We start from the raw sequence: 23,075 nt of genomic DNA on the forward strand, positions 1-23,075 counted from the left end.
CATCCTTCTCCCTTTTGCTTTATGAAACTAGAGAACAGGGCATTTCAGTAATGGGCTTGGGATTTTCACTTGGAAACAGGGCCAAACGTGTCAGCTTGCCTTCCTGCTCTCAAAGATGCCTTTCCGCTGCCAAACAGCAGCGAGCCAGCGCCCCGCACGGCTTGAACGAAAGGGCTCCGCGGCCCGGCCAGCTGTCCTTGGCACCATCGCTGTCCAGAGAGCGCTTTCGCAGAAGTCAAAGGGGCTCAGCACAGCCCCAGCCGTCCCGCTCCCTGAGCTCCATGGGGCCAGGAGCGAGTCTCGCTGCTGTCTCCGACTTGTTGGAGTCCTGAGCTCTCCGTTCAGGACCCAGCCCATATTCGTTCACTTGTTCAACAACCACTGAGTGTCTGCTGTATGCCAGGCCCCAGGGCTGGGCACAGAGGAGGAGGCCCAGGGTTCCTGTTCACACCAGACCCCCTCCAACTCTGCACGAGTTTGCGAGGACAGATTGTTGACGGGATGCCGAGATTATTAGTTTCCCTTCTGAGGCAGGATTAACTGAAAAGGGTGGGGGAGGGAGACTGCAAGATAAAAGGGAAAAAGTATTTGTTCTTTCTCAGAATGGCTTTCCAAACCCAGGCTACTTCTGGCTTTCTAAGCCAAAGTGGGTCAGAGGGCTTCAGAGTTGTATGAGAAAGAATCTCTATCTTCTTCTCTAAATAAACAAATTCCCAGAAGAGCCATGAGGGTCACATCAGGCTCAGGCCTACTCTTCAGGCAGAATAAAGGCTGTCACCCAGCCTCGCTGCTGCGGCTGCCCCACCCCCGGGTCAGTAGACCCTACCCTCCTCTCCACACTCCTGCACACGTGCGTGCATGCATGCACACGCACACACACAGCACACTCCTGGGCAAACATACATCCTCAAAGACAGCAAGGCCGGTGTGGAATCAACCTGGGAAGAGTGGACTGGCCATCCGGACTATAAACAGGCTGAAGGCAGTGTCAGGGTCAAGGGAGGTCCTACTAAGTGCAGCCAGGGGTGGAGAGCCCCTTTTTTTTTGCTGCCGAACCCTGGTCCCAGCCAGAAAGCTGGGACAAGCTCCTTCCCACTCCTGTTTCTGACCTCATTTCGTTCAGGCTCCATAATTATCAACTGTCTACTAAGCTTGGGCGCAGTGCTGGGCCCTGGGAACACCACAGTCTCCAATGGAGACAAAGACTTTGCTCTCACAGAGCCCATGTGACGCACAGAGTCCGTTACTGGGTTTCCAGAATCTGTATGCAAATTTTTTTAAAGATTTATTTATTTGAGAGAGAGTCAGGGTGGGGGGGGCAGAGGGAGAGGAAGAGAGAGAATCCTCACTCAGACTCCCCACTGAGTACAGATCCCAGGATCCTGAGATCATGACCTGAGCTGAAATCAAGAGTCGGGCACTCAACCAACTAAGCCACCCAGGCGCCCCTGTATGCAAATTTTTGTGTGTCTGGGAATTTTTCTGAAAGAAGGAACCTTGCATTCTTCTGAATCTGAAAGGTGGACATGATCCTTAAAAGATAGAGAAGGCCTCTCCTTGTCTATGCCCTTTACAAGCCCTACTCTAGCTCTGTGCCTGGTGGCTGCCATATTGGATGGTACAGATGTGGAACTGTTCCCTCATCCCGGGAAGTTCTGTGGACAATAGAACCTCCAGAAGTCTCGGAGGAGGGTCTTCCTTTCTCCAGACCAACCGCGACCCAATCTGTCACATTCCCCCTAGCAAATATTGAAGAGCCATCCTTATTACCAGTCAAGAAGAAAGTACCATGTGTTCTTATCTAAAAACGCCCCTCCTGGAGCAGAATTTGGTGGGATTATTCTGAGGCAAGACCCAAATGACAACAAAAGGAAACCCAAGCTTAGAAGAATATTAGAAGAAAATATAAAACACGGGGAGGGAACATAGAGGGGGGTTTTATTTATAGATATGCTAAGTAGGTAAGAGAGTTGGAAATCTTCCTAGATGTGATTTTATATTTGAAATGAAAAATTTAAATTCCTTCTGCACTGAAGCCCCTTACAGTAACTTCCAAGGTACTAAGTGACAAGGTCTCTGTGAGTCATGAGTTGTACATGTTTCTTGGACTATAAGAGACTCTGACCCCTAAAAAAGCTGTCCTCTGCACCCTTCTGGCCACAGGAACAATCCTTCAGTGATCTAGGGGCCAAGTGCAAAGGGTCCCGACATGAGGAAATCATTCAGCGTCAGAAAAAGGCCTTGTCTGAACTGCGTGCGCGAATTAAGGAGCTCGAGAAGGCCAGCTCATCCAGTAAGTTCCCTCCCTGCTGGTCTCCCTGTCCCAGCTCAGAGCCCTGAGCCCCAGACTGTAGAGGTCACTCTGGGCACTGACATCGGCCAGGACCACCGTCTTCTGTCCCATCACTTCATAGTCGAAAGGACGTTGTAATACAAGGAAAGATGGCAGGCATGATCTCAGAGTCAAGGGCAAGCCTTGATCTTAAATAAATGGGATTTCATGAAAAATTCACTACATTGTCCTTTTTCTTATTTCGCTGTGGCCTGGTGGGAACTTTGTCATGGACTAACACTGCAAGGATCAGCGTTGGGGAACCTTCTGGGATACTCTCTTTAGAGGGCATAGTGTTCTCAAGACACTGCACCTGTTGCTGGGGGGAGTGCTGGGCTAGGCCCCAAAAGCCGGGGTTCAAGTTCCATCCTTGTTCCTGTGGCTGAAAGTTCACCCGCCATGCCTCGGCACTGGCTCCTGTGAGGCACCAGCCTCCTACTAGCTGTGTGTGACCGTGGACAAGCCATTTATCTGTCTAGGCGTATTTCTCACCTGTTAAGGGAGGGTGGTGGACATCAGCACTGGCCTGCAAGTCAAGGTCTGGTAAACAGCAGCTGTGATTTTTTTTTTTAAGACTTTATTTATTTGAGAGAGAGAGAGGGCACGAACTGGGGGGAGGGGGGAGAGGCAGAGGGAGAGGGAGAAACAGACTCCCTGCTGAGCAGGGAGCCCAACTTGGGGCTCAATCCCAGGACGCTGAGATCATGACCTGAGCTGAAGTCAGATGCTTAACCAACCGAGCCACCCAGGTGCCCCAGCAGCTGTGATTATTACATGCAATAACTTCTTCCTGACCCTTTCTTTTGACTCTCAATTATTTATTTTATAGATCATAAGGACCACCTGACTGAATCCTATCTAGACTTAAAGACGGTCAGAATGGAAAAAAATGTCCAGAAATTATTGGACGCAAAACCTGATTTGCCAACAATCTCAAGAATAGAGATCAGAGCGGTAACCAAAGAAAGTTTGTCTCTGAGGTGACGCGTGGAGAGGGTGGGCGTGGGGGCAGACACTAGCCGCGTGCCCTGGCACGGCCACGCGTGTCAGTGGCTTGGGGGCCAGACCTCCCTGGGAGGCCAGCGTCTGCAGCATGTGCTCAGGCCTTTGCCGAACCAGCAGCCCCACGTCTGAACAGAGAGCTTGCTTTCCGCTCGTGCCCAGCGCGTTAAATCATTGCGTTTGACATTGCCCCAGAGCTGTCTCGCGTGGGCTCTCCTTTTCACATGATGTGATAAATCCTGCAGAAAATAGTCAGCAGGCTAATTTTTTTTAATCTTTTTATTTTTTTATTATGATATATTAGTCACCATACAACAGGCTAATTTTTAACATTATGCCATGAGTTTGCCTGAAGTCTGCTTTTCGCGGCAAACTGAAAAGCACGAACACATAAGGAGTAGCCGGAGGGTTGATTAAGAAGACACAGGTTCTAGAGTCAGAGGGACCTGTGTCAGAATGCCAGCCCCGCCATCTGTGTGACCTCGGGCGGGCTCTTAGCCTTTCTGGGCCTCCCTTCCCGGCTGTGAACGGGTGAGAACCCAGAGATGTCTGTGTTAAGTGCTTATCCCCACGTCTGGCTCAGAGCAAACACTTAATAAATGATTATTGTTTAATAGTATTTAGATACTGTCACTCAAGAAAAACCTTCCTCTCTTAAGGGAAATAGTTTTATTTGCTAGGATTTTCAGAAGTGATTTGACTGTGATGCGGAAGGTGCCCTGTACCCTGAAGGGATGTTTGATGGGCACCTCATTGACACCTGACAATGGACAGCTCGGCGCAGTGTCAATCCTGGGATCCGCTGGGCATGGCTTGCCGCCATAGCTGGATCTAAACCATGCAGAGGCTTCTGGAAGACGTAACGAAGTCATCCTATCTATACCAACATTCTCCTGCACAATTTTTCTAGACATTCGCTAGGGATGTGAGTCTTCAGGAATGTGTTGGCTTTCTGGCTAAGCCCTCATTCTCTGAGGTTGAAAGTAGAGGGACAGTCTCCAGGTGGGGAGCTCAACTGGCTCTCATATCCTGAGCTGCTTCCAAGATGTACCTTCCCCCTACCACTGACCCTGTGCCACCACCACCGCCACAGAGCAGGAGAGCCCCCAGCCCTCCCAGAAGACCTCAATCCTCCAAGGTTGGCAAGAATGCAAATTAAAAGAAAAGAAGGAGCGGGAGGAAGGCTCGCTGACATCTATTAAGTTTTTGCTATGTGCCAGGCACTGAGCTAAGCTATCGTTTCTCATGCAGCCGGTCATCATTCAACCCTCACGCAGCCTCCTGAGCATTCATGAGCATTCGTGATTACTCTCATGATCCCGGTTCTTCAGATAAGAAAAGTTAAAAGACATGATTACTCTCATGATCCCCGTTCTTCAGATAAGAAAAGTTAAAAGACTTCAGGCAGTCAAGTACCTCACCCAGGGTCACAGCATAATGACTGATGGACCCAGGACTGCATGTAGCTCCCTGCTAGTCTGCAGAGAAGGGCATGGGGACTGTGTGATTGAACCTCGTAGACCAGACCCTGCCTTAGGTGACCCTCCATCAGGAAAAGAGTGGGAACCCAGAGCGGGGTACAGGGGACACCACCCAGGACTGGAGACGCTGAGTGGCACTTAAGGCTCTGTCATCCTCAAACCCCCTCCTTCACACTCAGTGCTATAGATGTAGAGACAAAGAGCCCAGGCTTATCCATCATAGTCACTTTCTGAGCCTTTACATTTTTTGTAGTTGGGTTTTATTAATCTCAGAGGTTTACCGTGGAGTGCCAGCAAATGCTGTGGGCCAAGAGATGCTCGTGGCAAACACTTAAAACCCAGTTTGCTTTTTAGGGAGATTTATTACAGTTATTTGTGGTCCTCGAGACTCCCTGATCCGTCTGGTGGCTTTTCCGTATGGTCAGTAGGGACTTTAGGCAGCCAGCTGGCTGAGAGCATGTTAGTGAGGGCACAGCTGTGAACACCATTGGGCACTGTTTCTGGAGTGGGTTTGAAGGGATGCTCGCCCAGCAGCTTCCAGCGCTAGGAGAAGATTTAGCCAAATTTGGTGAGGGTTTAATTTCTGCTACCTAAAAATGAGATTCCTTTAATAAAAGGAGGAAGGCTATTTTATCTGCCCCCTCTGTGCCCGGTGCCATGCTGGGCACAAGAAATGAAGAGTGTGCAAAGGCAACACGACCTCTGTTTTTATGAGGCTTGTCATCTAGACTGGGCATTCTCGACCTGAGCACTACTGATATCTCTTTGTTTGGGAGGCCGTCCTAGGTACTGTGGGATGCTTAACAGCACCCTGGCCCTCTGCCTGCTAGATGCCAGTAGCACCCCCCACCTCCAGTTGCAACCACCAAGAATATATCTCGGCATTGACAAAGGTCCTGGGGCATGCAGGGGAGGGTGGATGAAATCACCCTTGATTGAGAACCACTGGTCCAGAGGGAACGCAGACAGTAATTAAGCAGAGAACAGGGCAAGTGGGAGTCATGCTCTGAGGGGTGGGCGCCCAGTTACCAGAAAGCAGTTGACAGAGGAATCAGATGGGCTGGTCAGGAGCTGAAACGAAAATCAACTCTCTCAAGTCATTCTTCGGTCACCACGGTGTTTTGTCTCCGGGATGTAGACGTGCACAATGGCATGCCAAGAGAGTGTTCACTTCTTTTTTATTTCAGCCTCAGAATGGCCTTGCCAGCTCAGCCATCCCAGCCACGGAAAAGCCCGGGAAAATGGATGTGGCTGACGCTTTAGATCTCAGTGAAAAGCTGGTATGTACCTACAGCACCATGCCCTCCTGTCCCAAGCTGGGGGGTCAGCGTTGGCCACCGGACAGAATAACTAACGTCAGCCTCGCATGCGTATCGCGTTGTAATAATGGCTCCGCCAGACCCATCTGCTCCCCCGGCACGGGTCGGACACTGCAGGGCCCCATTCCTTGAACATCTCCGTAGTCAGAATGAATGTTTACGTCTGTTGTCACTTTCCCCCCTGGTTCTCAAAAAGGCACAGCGTAAAGGGATGTGGAGTAAACGAAGGTCCTACTGAAAGCCCAGCGGCCCTCGCTTCCAAGCATGGCTGTGTTCTCTGCAATTGTAGAAAATGAACGACACAGAATTAGGTGCTGGCTTCCTCAAAGCAGCCACCAGCAGCCTTGGGCCAGGCCTCTTATCGCCAAATGCTTTCCTTGTAGTACATGGACATGAGCAAAACGCTCGGGAGTCTGATGAACATCAAGGACATGTCCGGGCACATATCCATGAGCCACCTCTCCGCAAAAGAGAGAGAGCGAGTCAGCTGGCTCCGACAGAGGGACCTCGATCTGGTGTTCGATAAGATCACCCAACTCAAGAACCGGCTGGAGAGAAAAGAGGAGCTTTTGCGAGGATACGAAAAAGACATAGAACAGCTCAGGTACCGGTGGTGACCCCACAGAAAGGGCCAGGTGTCTGTTCTCGCGGCTGAACCTTAGGGCAGCAGGAGACCCAGGTCCGGAGCAGGTAGAGACCTCGGGGGAGGGGAGCATCTGCAGGGGGGTGGGGAGGCGATGACCAAGGCCTGGCAGAGGCGAGTCTGTCCATGAGAAAGCAGCAGTCCAGGTGCTCAGTGCTCGTTCCATCTCTCTCTCTCCACGAACAAGCTGCACCTTGTGTGACTTTTGACTTTGGGCTCACCATATGGACTTTCCATAGCTATTCCAGTGGCCACAGTCCCCCTACAACCTCCCTGGGAAATGGGGGGGGCTGGAAGCATACCCCCCTGCTACACTTAGGTACCCAATGAGCTGTTTATTCTGCCTTCTACGCCCCAAATCTGCCGGCCATGAAGCCACTAAGTTAGCCGCAGCCAGAAGTATTCTGAGACACTCCCAGGTTGGGGACACAGATGAGAAAGAGGAGGGGAAAAGAGCCTGTGTCCCTCCGTGCACTCAGGCAGAGCAAAGTGTCCACGCAGACGTACCAGTCGCAGATGGCAAAGCTGGAGGACGACATCTACAAGGAGGCGGAGGAGAAGGCTCTGCTGAGGGAGGCTCTGGGCCGCATGGGGCAGCAGCTGCAGCAGGAGAAGAGGGTCAACAGGGCCATCCGGCAGCAGAAGGTGAGGGGTCCTAGCCTGGGGCGGAGCCTCGGAGGCTGCGGCCCCTTGGCTGGCTTTAGAAACGGCGAGCGAGGGCCCAGGGCAGCACAGAGCGCATTTACTGCTGCAGAGGGAGGTGGCCGGATGGCTTTAGCGTCAGACACACCTAGCTTCAGACCCTAGCTCTGCACTTACGGAGTCACCCCAGGTGGATGCCTGAACCTCTCTGAAACTCATCCTCTAACTCATCGGTATCGTTGTAAATCGGGGCTATTGTTTGTATCTTTATTATTCTCCCAGGTGGAAGGGATACACAGATGAGCAAGCAGCCTGTGGATAAAGATTTGGGTTCACTATTCTGAGTGCTTGGAACGTACGTGACGTCCAATAAATATTTGATGGATGGATGGATGGGTGCGTGGATGGATAGATTTTCAGGCGGATGGATGGATGGATGGACGGTTGGGGATAGATGGTTGGATGTCTTTGAAGGCCATATCCTTTAGTGCAGAACGGATGAAGGCCATATCCTTTAGTGCAGAACGGATGAAGACCATATCCTTTAGTGCAGAACGGACAGATGAAGAGCTGACTTCAGGCTGATTGAAGGATTTAAAGTCTCTGTCTAACACGTGTCAGGCTGTGTCATCCAGAGGCAGGCCCTCAGCCAGCCCAGAGCATTCCGGGAGTGCTTTCCAGGTGATCACACCTACACTGAGTTGCAAAGGAGAGTTGGAGTGTGTCCACCAGACGCACGGGGAGGTGTGCACTCCAGGCTCTGGGAACCCCAGAGAAAGGGCAGGAGGAGAGAGCTGCCTCCCAGCATGAGCTTGGTGGTAGCATTGCCTTGAGAAACCAAGATTCGTGACTCAGGCTGGTGATCCAGCCAAAAGCCACCTCCTCCTTTCACCTTGTTATCTCCTTTGTCACACGGCAGAGGAGTCGGTCCTGGGTTCACATCCCCCCACTTCCTAACTGTGTGGCCTCGTGCAAATCCAGTCCCCTCTCTGGGCCTTGCTTCCTCACTGGTAAATAGGAGCTGGCTGTGCCTGCCCTGCAGGATTCTTGGGAAGACTGCCAACGAGGCAAGTACCCTCCCTGTCCGAGCTCTCACAGTGTGAACTCACGGGCAGTGGGGTTTTGGAAGGTGAGGGACACTTGTGCTGCCTCTAAAGCATTAGCCCAGGGCCTGGCACTCGGCAGGTGGACGCTGCTGTCCTCCATGTGGCCAGAAGCCTGCACATGTGGCTTGGGCTAGACCCAGTAGCGTTGTGGCTGACAGCTGGGCATGTGTGACCAGCACCCAGACAAGCGCTTCGGAAGCTCCCAGCAGACCTGGGCCGGCCCCGTGGTCGGCAGAGGGGCTCTCTTGTCTTTTCTGCAGGTTACGCCCATGAGCCCTCACTCCCGCATTCATTTCCAAACCAGACTCTCCCTCGTTCTTAACTCGTGCCGGAGGTAGAGCATGTCTCAAGACTAAGGTCGGGCAAACAAGGAAAATTACACAACATGGTCATAGTCTCGTGACCATCTGCAGGCACCGGGCTTCCCCCAGGCTTTGCAGCCCTGATCCGGGTTCCTAACGCCTTGGTAGCCCAGCTTGGCTGCTATGATGACCGCCCCCCTTTTAGAGATGAGGCAGCTGAGCCTCAAAAAGTTAAGAGACTTGCTCAAGTTCATACCATAGCTGGTAAGCGGAGTCTAGACCTGGCCCCGGCCCTCTGACCCTAGCTCCTGTGTTCTATGCTGGCCTCTCCCCATTCTTGTCCTTGTAAATGTTACTTTTCCTGACTCAGGACTGTATACATGTGCACGCATGCTTGCATGGGTGCAAATGTATATAGAAGGGTGTACACGTATGCACTGTATGTGTGTTTCTGTGTGTGTATTTATATGTGCGTTTGCATGTGTGTTTGTGTGTGTGTGTGTGTGTTGCCTGCATGAGTTCTAAGGAGGCCAAGCCATAGAAGGCTAGAAAGGGCGCCCTCCTCCCCAACCAGGAGGTGCTGGTCAGATCAGTTCCTTGCAGGAACCTGCCTTCCTCCATCCTGCAAACCTTCCAGACAACAGGCTCCCCGGCTCATAGCCCTAGAAATGAGAGCAGCCACCTGCTCGGAGGGAGCCTCAGATGCAGGGTCTCTAGCACCCATGGCTCTGAATTAAACATCACAGGCTTCAGGCGAAGGACAATTTCCTTTCACACCACACAAAGTCAGGGAGAGCTGGGCCAGGGACAGAGCTCTGACTTTTCCTTTGATGTGCCCTCTGGCGAGCTCACCCCTCCCTCAGGTGCCCCCCCACCGCCCCAGGACTTGGCAGGCCAGCCCCCAAAGCTGAAACACCAGACCACAGAATGGGACAGCAAAGGGCCCAAAAAAGGCCATTGTCATGTGCTGGCTAAAAATCTAAGGAAACCTGAGGATTTGCATAATCAGGCTTCCCATGCATTATTCATGTGCTGCCTCATTCATACACAATGCAAGGGCCGTGCCAGCCTGTTGGGCACTAGACATCCTTCTGTGCAGGAAGATCTAAAATGGCCAAGTCGAACCTGCATCTGTGTCCCCAGAAGAGCAGAAGCTGGGAACGTTCAGATTCCAGGAATTCACAGTTTAGGGAAAGATGAAAACCACAGCCACAATCACGGCAGTGCGGATGGCATTGTTTACCGAGCACTTCCCGAGTGGCAGACCCCTGCTCCACACTGCACGTGCTTCAACTCTCCCATCAACCCTGCAAGGACTGCTGGCGCCCGGCCGACCATTCAGACAGGCTGACAGAGGGCAGCGTCACCTGGCCGCCCAGCAGCAGAGACGGGGCTACCCCCCGCCCCAGGCCTGCTGCCCTCCCCAGCTCCAGTCCACTTCTCCACACCTGTTGCTCTCTGCACCTCCCTTTCTAGGAGCCCCCCGGTCCCCGCCACCGCCCCGATCCTCCACTCACCATCATTCCTGGGGTTTTCATTCCAAGGCTTGGGTTTGCATGTAAGGTTTGTTACTAATATGTTGTCAGAAATTCCTGTTTGTCAGGAAATAAATACCCATAAATTTTAAAGTGCTGCGGGATCCTAAAGGGAACTTGTATACATCTGTCTTGGCCTTGGTTCCTTCCAAGGAATATATTCGTTCTTTAAATGGAAGCTCAAGGAAAATAGAATTCCTTTTTAAGTTTCACGCCTTATATTTCCACAAGGAGCCTCAATGTTTCCAGTCTCATGTATAAAATTTCATTCATAGAGAAGGAGCGGTTGACCCACTAGTTAATGAAATTACTCCCCTCGAGCTTCAGAACCAATACCCTCCTCAAGAACAAAACAAAACAAAAATATGGTTTTTAAAGTAAGATATAGTTTTCAGTTTGAATGTTTGAACTCTTCACCAAGCAGGGCTTTCTGGAATCCTACTTCCACGCTCATGCCTTTGGCTGGAACAACGAGACTTGATACAAAATGCGGGGGAAACTTCAGTTCTGGGCCTTCACGGAGCACCTTGCGGCCGTCAGCTCTGAACTCGGGAATGCCGGGAGCTGGAGCTCCCTCCATGCGACAGAGGGACAATGACAGTGGCCCAGGCTGGGCTCAGTCTCTGCGACTCTCAGAGTTCAGAGGCGGCCTCTGCAGTCACACAGAGGGGCGAAGCCCCACCTCTGGCCCCAGTGACCCTGAACAAGGGGCTCATGCCTCATACCTCCGAGGCCTCCTCGACAACCACCACCAAAAATGGTAACAACGGGACCGGGAGGGTTAAATGACCCAATGTCGACAGTGCCGGGGCTTAGCACGCATGGTTACTGTGGGGGACAGAAAGGACGACTTTCGGACGGGCGGGGCGAGGCCTGCTTTTCTCTGGGAGAGCTCCCTGCCCAGGACACAGGCGGCAACCCCCAGGACGCTTTCCCGGAGCCAGCAGCGCCTTTGTGAATACAGCGAGGGCGACGGCCAAGAAGAGCTCGGATACTTTTCGTGAATGGGTTAAAGCTGCAATTTTCAATAGGAAATGTTTACATGCACAGAAGTGGCCATTTGGAAGCATGCACTCCCCTTCCTGGCGCTTTCTTTGGGCTTCAAGTGTGAGAAAGGGTCTGGCTGGGGAAGCCCCTCGGTTCGCCTGCCAATCAAACCTCCAGCCAATCAAATCCTAGCCAGGGGGCGTGGCCACAGCGTTGCCGGGCGGGGTCGGCGGGGCCGGACCTTCCCTGGGCTGAATTAGCTCAGACCCCTCATGAAATGAGAGCGCAGGCGGCACCCCCTCCATGCGCTCACTTCGAGGAGAGAAGGGATGCAAGACCGTTAGCACACAGAACTACTCGATACGAGCGCCTATACAGCATGGATAGCATCACTATCTTATTTAAATCACGGTTTTCCAAAATTTTCGTGGGCCCGAGCATTCTCGAGATCCAGGTTTCCTCAGTGCCACTTGCGTGATTTCGACCAAGGACTAGACGTCGGCCGATGGTGTGTAGGGTGGGAGCGGGTGGGCAGCGGTGCGGGCGGTACCTTTGGCCCAGGCAAGGGTGAGAAACTGAAACGTGCTTAGGGCGGTCCAGCGGGGGGGGGTAGGAGATGAAGGCCCTCCCCGCCCTTGATCCCCTGCCCACCGATTCCAGTGAGCCCCAGTGTCTCCCAGAGACCTCGGACGTGTGTCCCAGAATGGAACAGGACAGGACACACTAAACACTCTCTCGCTCACCTGCTGTTTTCACTCAGGAACGGTTAGAGAATCACGAACAGAGAAATGCAAAAGAATCAGCACCTTGCAACTGTTCCTTCAAAGAGAAAGAGAGGCAGGTACGGAGAGGTGTTCTGATCTCGAAGCCAGACACAGGGTAGATACAGTACGGTCAAAGGGTAGAAACTGGTGGGGTGTATGTGCCAGCCTGCACGGGGCCAGGAACATCCACACACCTCCACCCCCTCCCCTTCCCCCGCCCCAGCCCTGCCCCTGCCTTGCCTGCAGTCTGAGCAAATGGACCTAAGAGGCAGGCAAGCATCCAACCCACTCTCTGGAGGAAAGTCTCCGGGGACGGGCAAGCGTGTTTCTGGCCTAGCGGCCGCCTTGGCACTAACTAATCTGGGGACTTGGAGACCAGTCATGAGAAAAGAAGAGAGGAGTGGGGAGTCCCAGGAACCCCTGCCCTAAGGGTGAAATAAGTGCGTGAAAGAAGGGGAGGGAAGTGGGCACAAAATGGAGCCAGGAGTGAGGAGGAAGGTGCCAACTCTAGCGACCTTCTTACCCGCCAAGGGGGAGCCGCCCTTGACTGGGCTCTCCGGCAGCCAGGGGGCTCTGGGAAACCCAGAGCTCACAGTGTCCATGAGACACAATGGATGCAATGCTCCGAAGTGTTCTTAGAATAAGGACAGTACTGGATTTTCCCCTAGAGAGGACACTGTGTGATATAATGAACAAAATCCCCGAGAAGAACAGCGTAGTGTTGGCTGGGCCATGTCTTAGGACAGCTCTTGAGACAGACTGATGTCATTACAGCTCAGCAAGTTCAGGAAAGTTAGGAAAACCAGGTGTGCAGGATCTGTCCTTCAGTGCTCGGCTGTCCACTGATTGGATTTAATCCAAGGAAGATACTTTGGAGCAATGCTCAAACTGGAGTTCCCTGGAGCCCTTGGGTGCCATGGAGCAGTGTGACTTTCAACATCCCCACCCCCCACCACACACACACACACACATACACACACACACACACCTTGTCTCCCCCAGAGAAGTTCTCCTTTATCTGTTTCATATGCCAAGTCCCTCATGGGATTTTTGCTTAAAGCATTGTGCTGGGGGAAGGAAAAAAGGAAGGGAGGTTGCTGATTTAAAAAACTACTGCTTTACAATTATCTGGGAATTTGTCTTCTAAGCTTAGCTCCTCTCAACGGAGCCTGTGATAAATGCTGAGTGGCTGCAGGCCCAAGGCTTTCTCCGTGAAAAATGCCCAGAGAGCAACTCAGTTCAAGAAGGCCCCTCAGCCTTCTTAGACAGTTGCTTTAAGGGCAAGTTGGCACCCTTGTGCAGGAAGGGAAGAGACTTACAAGTACCCATGCCCTCTCCAAAGATGGGGAGCTGGGGCCTCCCTGCACACTTCCGCCATGACTTTTGTGACGCCCCAATAGAGTTGCCAGATCTCAGGGCAAGCAAAACAAAACAGGATGCGCAGTTAAATTTGAATTTCAGATACACAACAAATAGTTATTTAAGTATGTCCCAAATATTGCATGGGACATACTTATACTAAAAAAAATTACTTCTTCCCACTCTGGAAGCCAAATTTAACAGGGCATCCTGTATGTCATGGCAACTCCACCAACAGCTATTTACTGAGCACCACTAGAAGCCAAGGGCGCAGGCTCCGAAGCCGACGTCACAAAATGGCCGCCCACCCACGGCTTCTACCTCCCCGGCCCCCGCAGGCATCTGGCTGGGGACTCCCGCGAATGCTCAGGACTCTGAGAGGCGCCCCCCTTCCCACACCCCTGCACCATCACCTGCTGCGGTGTCAGTCTGTGAGGGAAGCCCCATGTGCCCAGCGCCTAGGACACCCTCCTTTTTCCACAAACTGTCCCGAAGTGCAAGGTCTTGAGACCAGGGTCAGCAACAGTCATCAAACCCTGGGGGAAGGGCAAGCGCCGGATCTGCAGCGACGCTGGCCCCCAAGCAGGGGCCCACAGTCCCTGACGGTGAGGGCAGCCACTGCGGCTTCCTCATGCCCGAGCCCTTGGGATGCTGGGTAGAAACCCACGGCTTCAGCCTCTTCCGCTGATCTGGGAGGCTCTGCTTCCACCCAAAGCTGATTCGCCCCCAAGAGGACTGCAATGATCCTCCAGGGGCCCTTGCTTGACAAGGCTCCTCCTCTCAGATTCCTCTGGAATCTGGAGCAGAGATCCCTAAGGAGCTCAGCAGGACAGTGGAGCAGGGCCTGAAAGCCAGGCCTTCTGCTGCAAATGCACACCGTCACCACCACCCCCAGCCCTAGGAAGGCCCAACATTTCATCCAAATGGGTAATATCAGAAAGTGGAGGGGAAAAAACACTTTCCTCTGATGCAAAAGGGAAAGAATAACGTGAGCTAAATGTTGTCAATGTTCTTTCTGCCTTCAAGAGACGGATGTTCGTAGAGACGGTGAAGAGCAAGGTGCGGAATTCAAGTTCCCAGGTGAGCCAGGAGAAAGAAAACAGCAGGACGTCAGCAGGAACCCAGGTTGACAATAATACCCCATCTGTTATGTCCTGAGCATTTGTACGAGCCAGGCACAGAGCTGCGCGCTCGGCAGCCATTACTTCTCATTCAATCTTCAGGACAACACTAGGGGTACGTATCGTGTGACTCCTCCAGTAGCAGAGGAGATGTCTGAAGCTCAGAGACTTTACGTTATTTGCCCAGAGCCACACAGCTAAATAAGAGAGCTGAGACTCATTGCAGATCTGGACACCCAGGTGAGCCCGCCTCCCCTCCTTTAGGTAATCAGCCTCCGGATACAAAACCTCGTACATTTCGGGGGACTTTTGTCTTGAATTGCAAGGAAGCATCCTCTAGAACACTCTTTTTTTAAGAGTTGGGAATCATGTTGAAACACTGCCATTCACAATTCAGCCCTGGAACCTCCCACACTTTCCCGCTTTGCAGAAGGTAGAGGTGAGCTCTCAGGAAGCTTGAAAGCTAAACACGTGGGGTGAAATAAGAAACCGGAGCCAAATTCGGGTTTGATAAAAGGCCACGATCATTCTGAGACAACAAAATGATCATTAAAAAAAACCGAAGATATTCTAGGTAAGGGACATGTTGGGAAAATAGAAGCCTCTTCTCGACCAACACCCTTTTTCTAATTCTGGAAGGCGGTTACTACCCAGAGCAGGATGTGGAGAGGAGAGAATGTCCCGAGGGCTCCCCTCTCTCTGAGGCCCTCTGCAGCCTGCCAAGTGGGAATGAGCGGAAGCTTTGTCACTCATTCACGCATCTACAGGGTGGAGCCCAGAGTAGGCAGGAACCGCCCTGCAGGGAGGTCTTGTCCGAGGACCACCTGGGGATGCGAGATAACAGAGTTTCTCCAGGATGGGCCCTAGACGTTAGAGGCACCTTGTGCTTCTCTGAGCTGTGGGCGCTTCCCGGAATTTCAGGCCACCTCTGGGCATCACACAGTGTGGCAGGTGGTGCTCGGCTAAGAGCAAAACATGAGCTTGCCACCTCGCAGCCCTCCGGCCTGAGCTTAGAAGTTTGGTGTCTAGGATCTCCTCAGTACGGAAAGGCCTTCTCCACCGTCCTTAAGGAGTGCAGCTTGGGCATCCCCTTTCTCCACAGTGTGCCTTGAGTCCTTGGAAGGAAGGAGTGGCCATGAGCCCCTTGAAAAAGACAGGACATGTAAATTCTGCTTTTCACTCTTGGCTGCTCATAAAAAGAGTCTCCATCCGTAGTCCTCAGAAATGGATTTGGGGTTAAGCCTCCTCCCTCTTTGAGGGCCTATGGGTTTTTGTTTTCTGTCCTTCCTAATGCCATTCAGTGATCCTGTATTGATTTCCATTGCAGCGAAAAGGCATTTATAGTTGCTCGGGAGTTGTATGCTTAAGAGGACGGGCTTCTAGCTAACAAGTATTTATGGACGACCTGGTCTAGGCCACAGGCCACCCTCAGCAGGGGGGATGGAGGAGGGGCAAAAACATCCTGTCCCAGCTCTCATTCATTCCAGGAACATTCACTGAGAGCCTACAACATGGCAGGTACTGGCCAGGCGTTGGGGTTCGATCAGGAATTCTCAGTGGGGGCAGGATCACCCCTGAGAGGGCGAAAATTATTTTTGTGATGTATGAAGCTCCCACATATCTGTCAGTTTCATGGGGGCGGGAGCAGCTAGGAAACAGGAGTCTGAGGGGACTCCTTAGTGGGGGACAATAATGAGAGCACGGGGGCAAGGCGGGCTTAAATCAAAGAGGAGGGGCGCCTGGGTAGCGCAGTCGTTAAGCGTCTGCCTTCGGCTCAGGGCGTGATCCCAGCGTTCCGGGATCGAGTCCCACATCAGGCTCCTCGGTTGGGAGCCTGCTTCTTCCTCTCCCTCTCCCCTGCTGTGTTCCCTCTCTCACTGGCTGTCTCTGTCTCTGTCTAATAAATAAATAAAATCTTTTAAAATAAATAAATAAATAAAAGAGGAGACGCACGAAATCCCCTGCCTTGCTAGCTTCCATTCTTGGGCAATTTTTTTTTCCAGTAGATACAGTAATGGTTCAATAATTACCTTGTTTTGGGAACGAAGGTCAGTTGCCTGAGTTCAAGAGCAGATTTCACAGGGACTCCCTCANAGTCAATGGTATTGTAGTAGTGTTGTATGGTGACAGATGACACTTTGGTGAGCTTAGCATAACATAACATATAGAGAAGCTGAATCACTATATTGTATAATGTATGTTTCTGAGAACACGTTCATTAGATTCTATATTCAAATATTTAATTCCAGTATATGGCTTACTTTTTCTTCTTCCTAGCACTGTTTTTGAACAAGAGGAATTTACCCTCTTATTTTTATCATATTTTTTTTAGATTTTATTTATTTATTTGAGAGAGAGAAAGTGAGCAAGAGAGAGAGCAAGGGGGAGGAGCAGAGGGAGAGGGAGAAGCAGACTCCCTCCTGAGCAGGGATCTGGAAGCAGGACTTGATCCCAGGACCCTGGGATCACGACCTGAGCCAAAGGCAGACACTCAACCGACTGAGTCACCCAGGCGCCCCTGTTCCCGCCCTTTCATTCCAATGGTGAGGCGTGTGGTTCCCAGACATAAGCCTAAGGCATGGCTCTCACCTGTGGTCCCTGTTCAGGGAGGATGCCGCAGCATTTCCCAGCCCTTCCCCCCCACTTGCCCCCGGTCCTTCTCTTCCCAGGTCATCCTTCCGCCCTCTGCTACCCCCCAACCTTGTCTCTCCAAACGTGGAGCAAAGCTTGCTTGCTCCGGGGGGCTTCCCACCCCAAGCTCCCGGCAGACCTAGGGGCTGAGGATACTGGGACCGGGCACTCTATTTCTAGCCAGCTCCCTGTCTCCAACTCTGACGGCCGGCTTCACACTGGGTCAGGCCCCTGGAATTTGGGAACTATCCACAGTGGCCAGCCATTTTATGGAAAATCAAACGAAAAGGGTATAAAGGGAAGGTGGTTTGGAAGAGGTTTTTTGACATTTGCTGTTTTTATTTTCACTGGGGATTCCGACCAAGATTTACTTTGTAGGCTCGCGTAGAGAAAAGTTAGCCCTTCTCACCCTGAAATGATTTTGGATGCAGTCTCAAAGCACATTCAAGGCCCCCTGTCAGCCACTGGCACAGGCCTCAGGCCTCTTTTTACCTCCTGAGTAAAAAGAGCTCAAGAGATGATCCTACCAGTCCCTTCCTTCACGAGTCCCGCATCGGGCTCCTTGCTCAGTGGGGAGTCTGCTTCTCCCTCTGCCTGCCGCTCCCCCTGCTTGTGCGCTCTCTCTCTCTCTCTGACAAATAAAATCTTTAAAAAATAAATAAATGAAATGAAATCCACCCAGAATCTTCTCTCCGCCCCTGAGGAAGTCGGGATGGATATTCTGGTCCTGATCTGACAGATGAGGAAACGGAGATTCATGCAGTAAATGGCTGAGCTCAAATGGGACGACCCATCAGCCCTCTCCACCCCCCACCCCACCCCAGGGGTATGCGATCTTGTGTTTGGAGTCAAATACTTGCAGGAAGTAGGGCTGGATTTGGAGCCTGTTGGAAAGAACCATGCACGTTATGATCCCATTTACGGCGTGTACAGAGTGTGTGAGAGGGAGATTCTTGCGTTGCAACTAAGGGAAATCTGAGAAACAGGGAGGGGTGCTTTTGTATGGGGTACAGGAATCCGTGCATGATGAAAACGAAGGGCTAAAAGAGGCTTCCACCTCTAAAGAAAACTGGTAAGCCCCAGGTCCCAGGCACCGGCTCCCTGACACACACACACACACACACACACACACTCGCACCCTGTCTTCCTCCTCTGGGTCTCCCTATATCTGCTCATCTCCTCTCTCCAGTTACCCCACTGCAAGAGATGACCTCACCATCCTGCCGTTTAAAGGACCGGCCCAGGGAGGGACTAACATCTCAGAGTCCATAACCCCAAATCCTGGGCACGATCATCTGGAAAGCACAGCCCGTGCCAAGTATCCAATCAACTGTGACCAGGGACAGCGTCACACATGGGGCTGCCGGGAGGAGGGGCGGTGCTCAGAAAAGTCCTAGACGGAAGACGCACGCAGCTCAATAAGAGATTTCCAGGGGAAAGAGACTCCGTTACAATGAATATGCCCATTATACGAAGCTCCTACTTTCAACAACACAAAAATGTAAAAAGGGAAACTGTTACTTGCGTATCTGGAAGTGTGTATGCCGCAACAGTCATAATGCTTACCTTTGGGTAGTGGGATAAGTGTGGATCATTTTAGCTTCTTTCTATGCCTCTCTCTCTCTCCCTCCCTCCCTCCTCCTCTCTCTCTGTAATTATATATATATATATTTTTTTTCTACAGCAAACATTTTATTTTGAGTAAAAAAAAAATCATTTGAGTGGACCATTTTGGGATCTTGCCACAATTATAGAGTTTGTGCATTTGTTTCTTCTTGCTCATTGAAGGTTGGAGCCCGAAAAGCCGCCCCAAAGATGGACCAAGAAAGGGAGACGTCGAAGAGAGACACATCCAGTAAATCCAGCCAGAGCCTCCTGTTTTCTAAGCCTGGCGACAGGAACTAGAAGTGTCATCCCGTCGGGTCTTATGTGATTCTCCGTGAGTCACGTGGGTGACTCAGAATTCTGTGTCAAAATACTAAGACGCTTTTATAGGACTTTAAAGGTCGTCACCCTAGTATGTTGCTTCCTAGACTGGTGTTTGCTCGATGCTGTATTAGGGAACATGCAGGGATAGGGGTTCTTTGTTAAATTACTCACGGATGTGTACATCCTCAGGCATATGAAGAATGCAGGTTGGAAGCCCAGACTCCTAGGCCTGGTCCATACAATTATGCGCCACATCTGAGCAGTGGCGTGCCCACGTATCCACCTCTACGGAGCTGCGAGAATCCCGCCACTGGCAAAACCCAAGACGTGTACTGGGGCCACAGGACAGAATGGCAACCTCGGGGCCGAGGCTGAGGCCACGGTAGAGCACATTTATATCTAAGTTTATTATAATAAATCTAGTATGCCTGGTCGTCTTATCGCTTCTGTAATAGTGACTGACATGTCTGTGGCACTCTGCGGTTTTCAAAATGCTTCTCACCTAATCCTCCCCCAAACCCTGGGAGGTAAATAGTACTCTGGCCATTTTACAGACGAAGACAATGAGGCCCAGAGAGGTTAAAGTGCCTGTCTAGAATCATGCAGCTAGTAAATTCAGAAGCTGGGTCTGGAACGCAGGTTCTGACTCCCATCCCATACTGCCCATTCAGCGGCACCAGGGTTCAGGCTCCAGCCTCCCGAGGAGGCCAGACCCAAGTACCCTGTCCCAGAAGAGCACGCACTGCCCAGGTGGGCACACCCCTTTATCATGGTGTTTGTAGAGACCCTCATTCTTCTTGCTCCCATGTTCTCCCCATCTGTCCGCTTGCTGCCTTTCTCGTGTGGCCGGAACCGCCGAACAAAATGGGAGGAAGAGCCAGAAGGCATGAATATTGTTTCTTTTTTATTTTTAAAAAGCCACAATAAAAATATTTTGCAATTTTAAAACCAAATGGATTCTTCATACTGATGAAACTAGAAGGAAATAGGAAAAGTTCTTGGTGGGATATTCCCCTGAAGGTGCACCTGACACAGGTTAGGATCTAAAGTCAGTGAGAAAAGTGAGCTTCACCTGACCTTAAAAATACTCTTGAAAATCCCGGAAAATGTCCGTAAAGTACATCATGGTATTACCGGTACTGTACCGTATCCCCAAAGTCCGAAACAGCAAGTTTTTCTCCAGCACCAGAAAAGATCACTTAGTTAGGCAGCCCTTCACATAGCTGGCTCACATTTGGTAGCCAAATCGTGTGGGAAAAGAGGTTTTTGTTGGTCAAACCTGTGTGTTTGCATTTGCAGAAGTCAAATACCCAGTGCCCATATGACTGCGCGGTACTTTACATCTTCCAAGAACATGTCAACTTTATCCTATCAACGTTACAACCCATGGTGGCAATTTCTTCTCTCCACTCCTCAAACTAGATACATCATTTTGGGAGTGTCTCCTCAGACACGCCCCCTTTCCCTAAGAATGAGCCCCACCTCCTCCACCAATCACGTTTGCCCTACCTCACGCTGCTCTCTTGGCCGCACCTGATTGGCTGAACGGTACCTACTCAGCCCAAACCAGACCAATCAGCTTCCTTTTCTAACTCAGGCTGGGCTAATTAACGTCTTTGCGCTTGGCATTTGGAAGTTGGCCACTGCGATGCCACCCAGGTCACTGGTGGTGCTGGAGCTGAGAGTCTTGATGCGGTTCTAGGGCTGGGGTGACCATTTCCCCACGTGTGCTCCGAGAAACAAAAGCTAGTCTTCAGAAAGAGAAGGGTGGGGTAGATACTCAGCAAGAAAAACAAGAGACGGGGACTCCCAGAAAGACAGTAAAGCAGACACTACAAGCCCCTTATCATGACCTTCCTCTACTGTACGGGCTGGCGCCTTAACACCTTGGTCGCCAGCCTCCCCTGCAGCTAGAGCTGGCCATGGTATTCAGCTCCGGCCAATGGCATGTAAGCCAAGGCCCTGGGGAGGGCTTACCTTCTGTAATAGAAAGCAAGCCTTGGGGCACCCAGGTGGCTCACTCCATTAAGTGTCCAACTCTTGGTTTCAGCTCAGGTCATGATCTCAGAGTTCTGAGATCAGGCTCAGTGCTCAGCACAGAGTCAGCTTGGGATTCTTTCTCCCTCCCTCTCTTTCCCCTTGCTCCTCCCCCCACTGGCACTCTCAATCTCTCTCTCTCTCTCTCTCTCTTTCTCAAATAAATGAATAAATAAAATCTACAAGAAGAAGAAGAAGGAAGAGGAGGAGGAGAAGAAGAAGAGAGCAAGTCTTCACCAGGAGAAAGTATTTTGCCCTTTGTCCCTTCGCCTAGTCTTTTTCACGCCTGGAGCTCAGGCTTGGAGCTGAAGCAGCCACCTTGGGGATCCCCAGGCACCAAGCAAGAGACTGAAGGCCACCTCCAAGGACAAGGCAACCAAGGACAAGAAAGGCCTGGCGGGTGCCTGGCAGCATCCCTGAGCTCTGCACCATGCCTGAAAGGCCTCCCTCTGTACCTCTTAGTCTGTAAAACAAATCCCTGTTTAAGCCACTGTCGCCAGGTGTACTATTTGTGCTATTAAAAAAAGCATTCAAAACTCAGTGATGAAAAATGACAAATATTTATCGTTTCTCATGATTCCGTGGGTGAAGCCATGATTCCATGGCACTCGTACTGGTCTGGGCTGCCTTGCCTGGGGCTGGATGGTTGGAGGTGGTGTCATTTCCATGCCCAGTCATTGGTAGGCAAGTTGGGTCAAGGCCGTGGTCCTCAACCAGGGACAGTTTTGCCTCCCAGGAGACACTTGGCAATGTCTGGCCACAATTTTGGTTGTCACAACCTGGGGGGTGGGGTGCTACAATCATCTAGTAGGTAGAGGCCAAGGTGCTACAATCATCTAGTAGGTAGAGGCCACAGAACAGGCTCCCCACAACAAAAACTTGCGTGATCCAAAACGAGTAGTACCGAGAATGAGAAATCCTGGTCTAGCGAGGCCTCTGCGGGCCGTGGTCACTCATCGCGGAGCAGGCTAGACAAGGCTCTTTTACAGGGTGGTGGGCACGGGTTCCCAAGAGCAGCAGGAGAGAACAAGCCCCAAAGCACAAACACTTACCAAGTCTCTCTGCTTGTGTTTGTTAATATCCCATCAAACAAAGCAAGTCACATGGCCAGAGTCATTTTGGGAAGGACTCCAAATTTTTACAATCTACCCACGGTCAGTTTTCTGTTATTTGAAGCAGAAGGCATTCCAAGTGACACAGATTAGGTGCCTTGATTCCTGAGGATTTTCTGGTTCCTAGTTTCTTTCTTTGGCAAGGCCAGTTTCAGTGCCGGCCCTTGGGTTCCACTAGGACCCTTTGTATCACTCAAGATTCTTCGGTTGCCCCTAACAGAAACCTCCTGTGGCTCATTTTAGCAGAAAGGGAGTTTATTGAAAGGAAATGAGAAAGCTTAAAGAATCAAAGGACAAGCAAACCTGAAGAGCCAGGACAGTCAGGAACTGGCTTTCCTTCCCCATACATGCCCCCTTTCTTGCCTCCGCCGGTTTGACTTTCCGTGCTTTGCAACCAAAATGGCCTTTACTAAGACACCACCTCCACTGGTAGCTCTGAGAAGCTGCCAGCAACCTTTCCCCTGGGTTGGTATCGAGGTACAGCAAGGTACCCGCAGTCCCCAAAGCCTCCCAATCTTCTGATCCCCCAAGCAGCGAAGACAAACAACTTCCTTCCACCCTTGCCAAGGGTAGTCTATTTGGATTCTTGGATTCGTGACTTTGCAGATAAGGTGCCCTTCTCTAGCAGCCTGGCAGAGCCGCCAATGCCTGCTGTTGTGAAAACCAGAGTCATGAGTGTCTGCAGAAAAAAATAGCTTCCAGATCTGCATTCCATAGTGTGCTCCTGGTAAGTCGGAGTGGTTTCCAATTTTTCTGGGTCTTAGAAATGAAAG

General features: G+C 51.3%; 1 protein-coding gene across 1 annotated transcript in view; it reads left to right on the forward strand.

Annotated features, from left to right (window-relative positions):
• The window catches only part of FHAD1 (forkhead associated phosphopeptide binding domain 1), a 115,821-nt gene extending 95,755 nt beyond the window's left edge, over window positions 1–20,066 (forward strand). The window contains 6 exon segments of the mRNA XM_034672074.1: window positions 2,164–2,293; window positions 3,162–3,286; window positions 6,003–6,095; window positions 6,518–6,738; window positions 7,257–7,422; window positions 19,013–20,066. Of these exon segments, the coding sequence (XP_034527965.1) occupies window positions 2,164–2,293; window positions 3,162–3,286; window positions 6,003–6,095; window positions 6,518–6,738; window positions 7,257–7,422; window positions 19,013–19,129 (852 nt within the window). The 3' untranslated portion in view covers window positions 19,130–20,066.
• Window positions 20,067–23,075: the final 3,009 nt, after the last annotated feature.

The sequence above is a fragment of the Ailuropoda melanoleuca genome, chromosome 11 (genome assembly GCF_002007445.2).
Source record: "Ailuropoda melanoleuca isolate Jingjing chromosome 11, ASM200744v2, whole genome shotgun sequence".
NCBI lineage: Eukaryota > Metazoa > Chordata > Mammalia > Carnivora > Ursidae > Ailuropoda > Ailuropoda melanoleuca.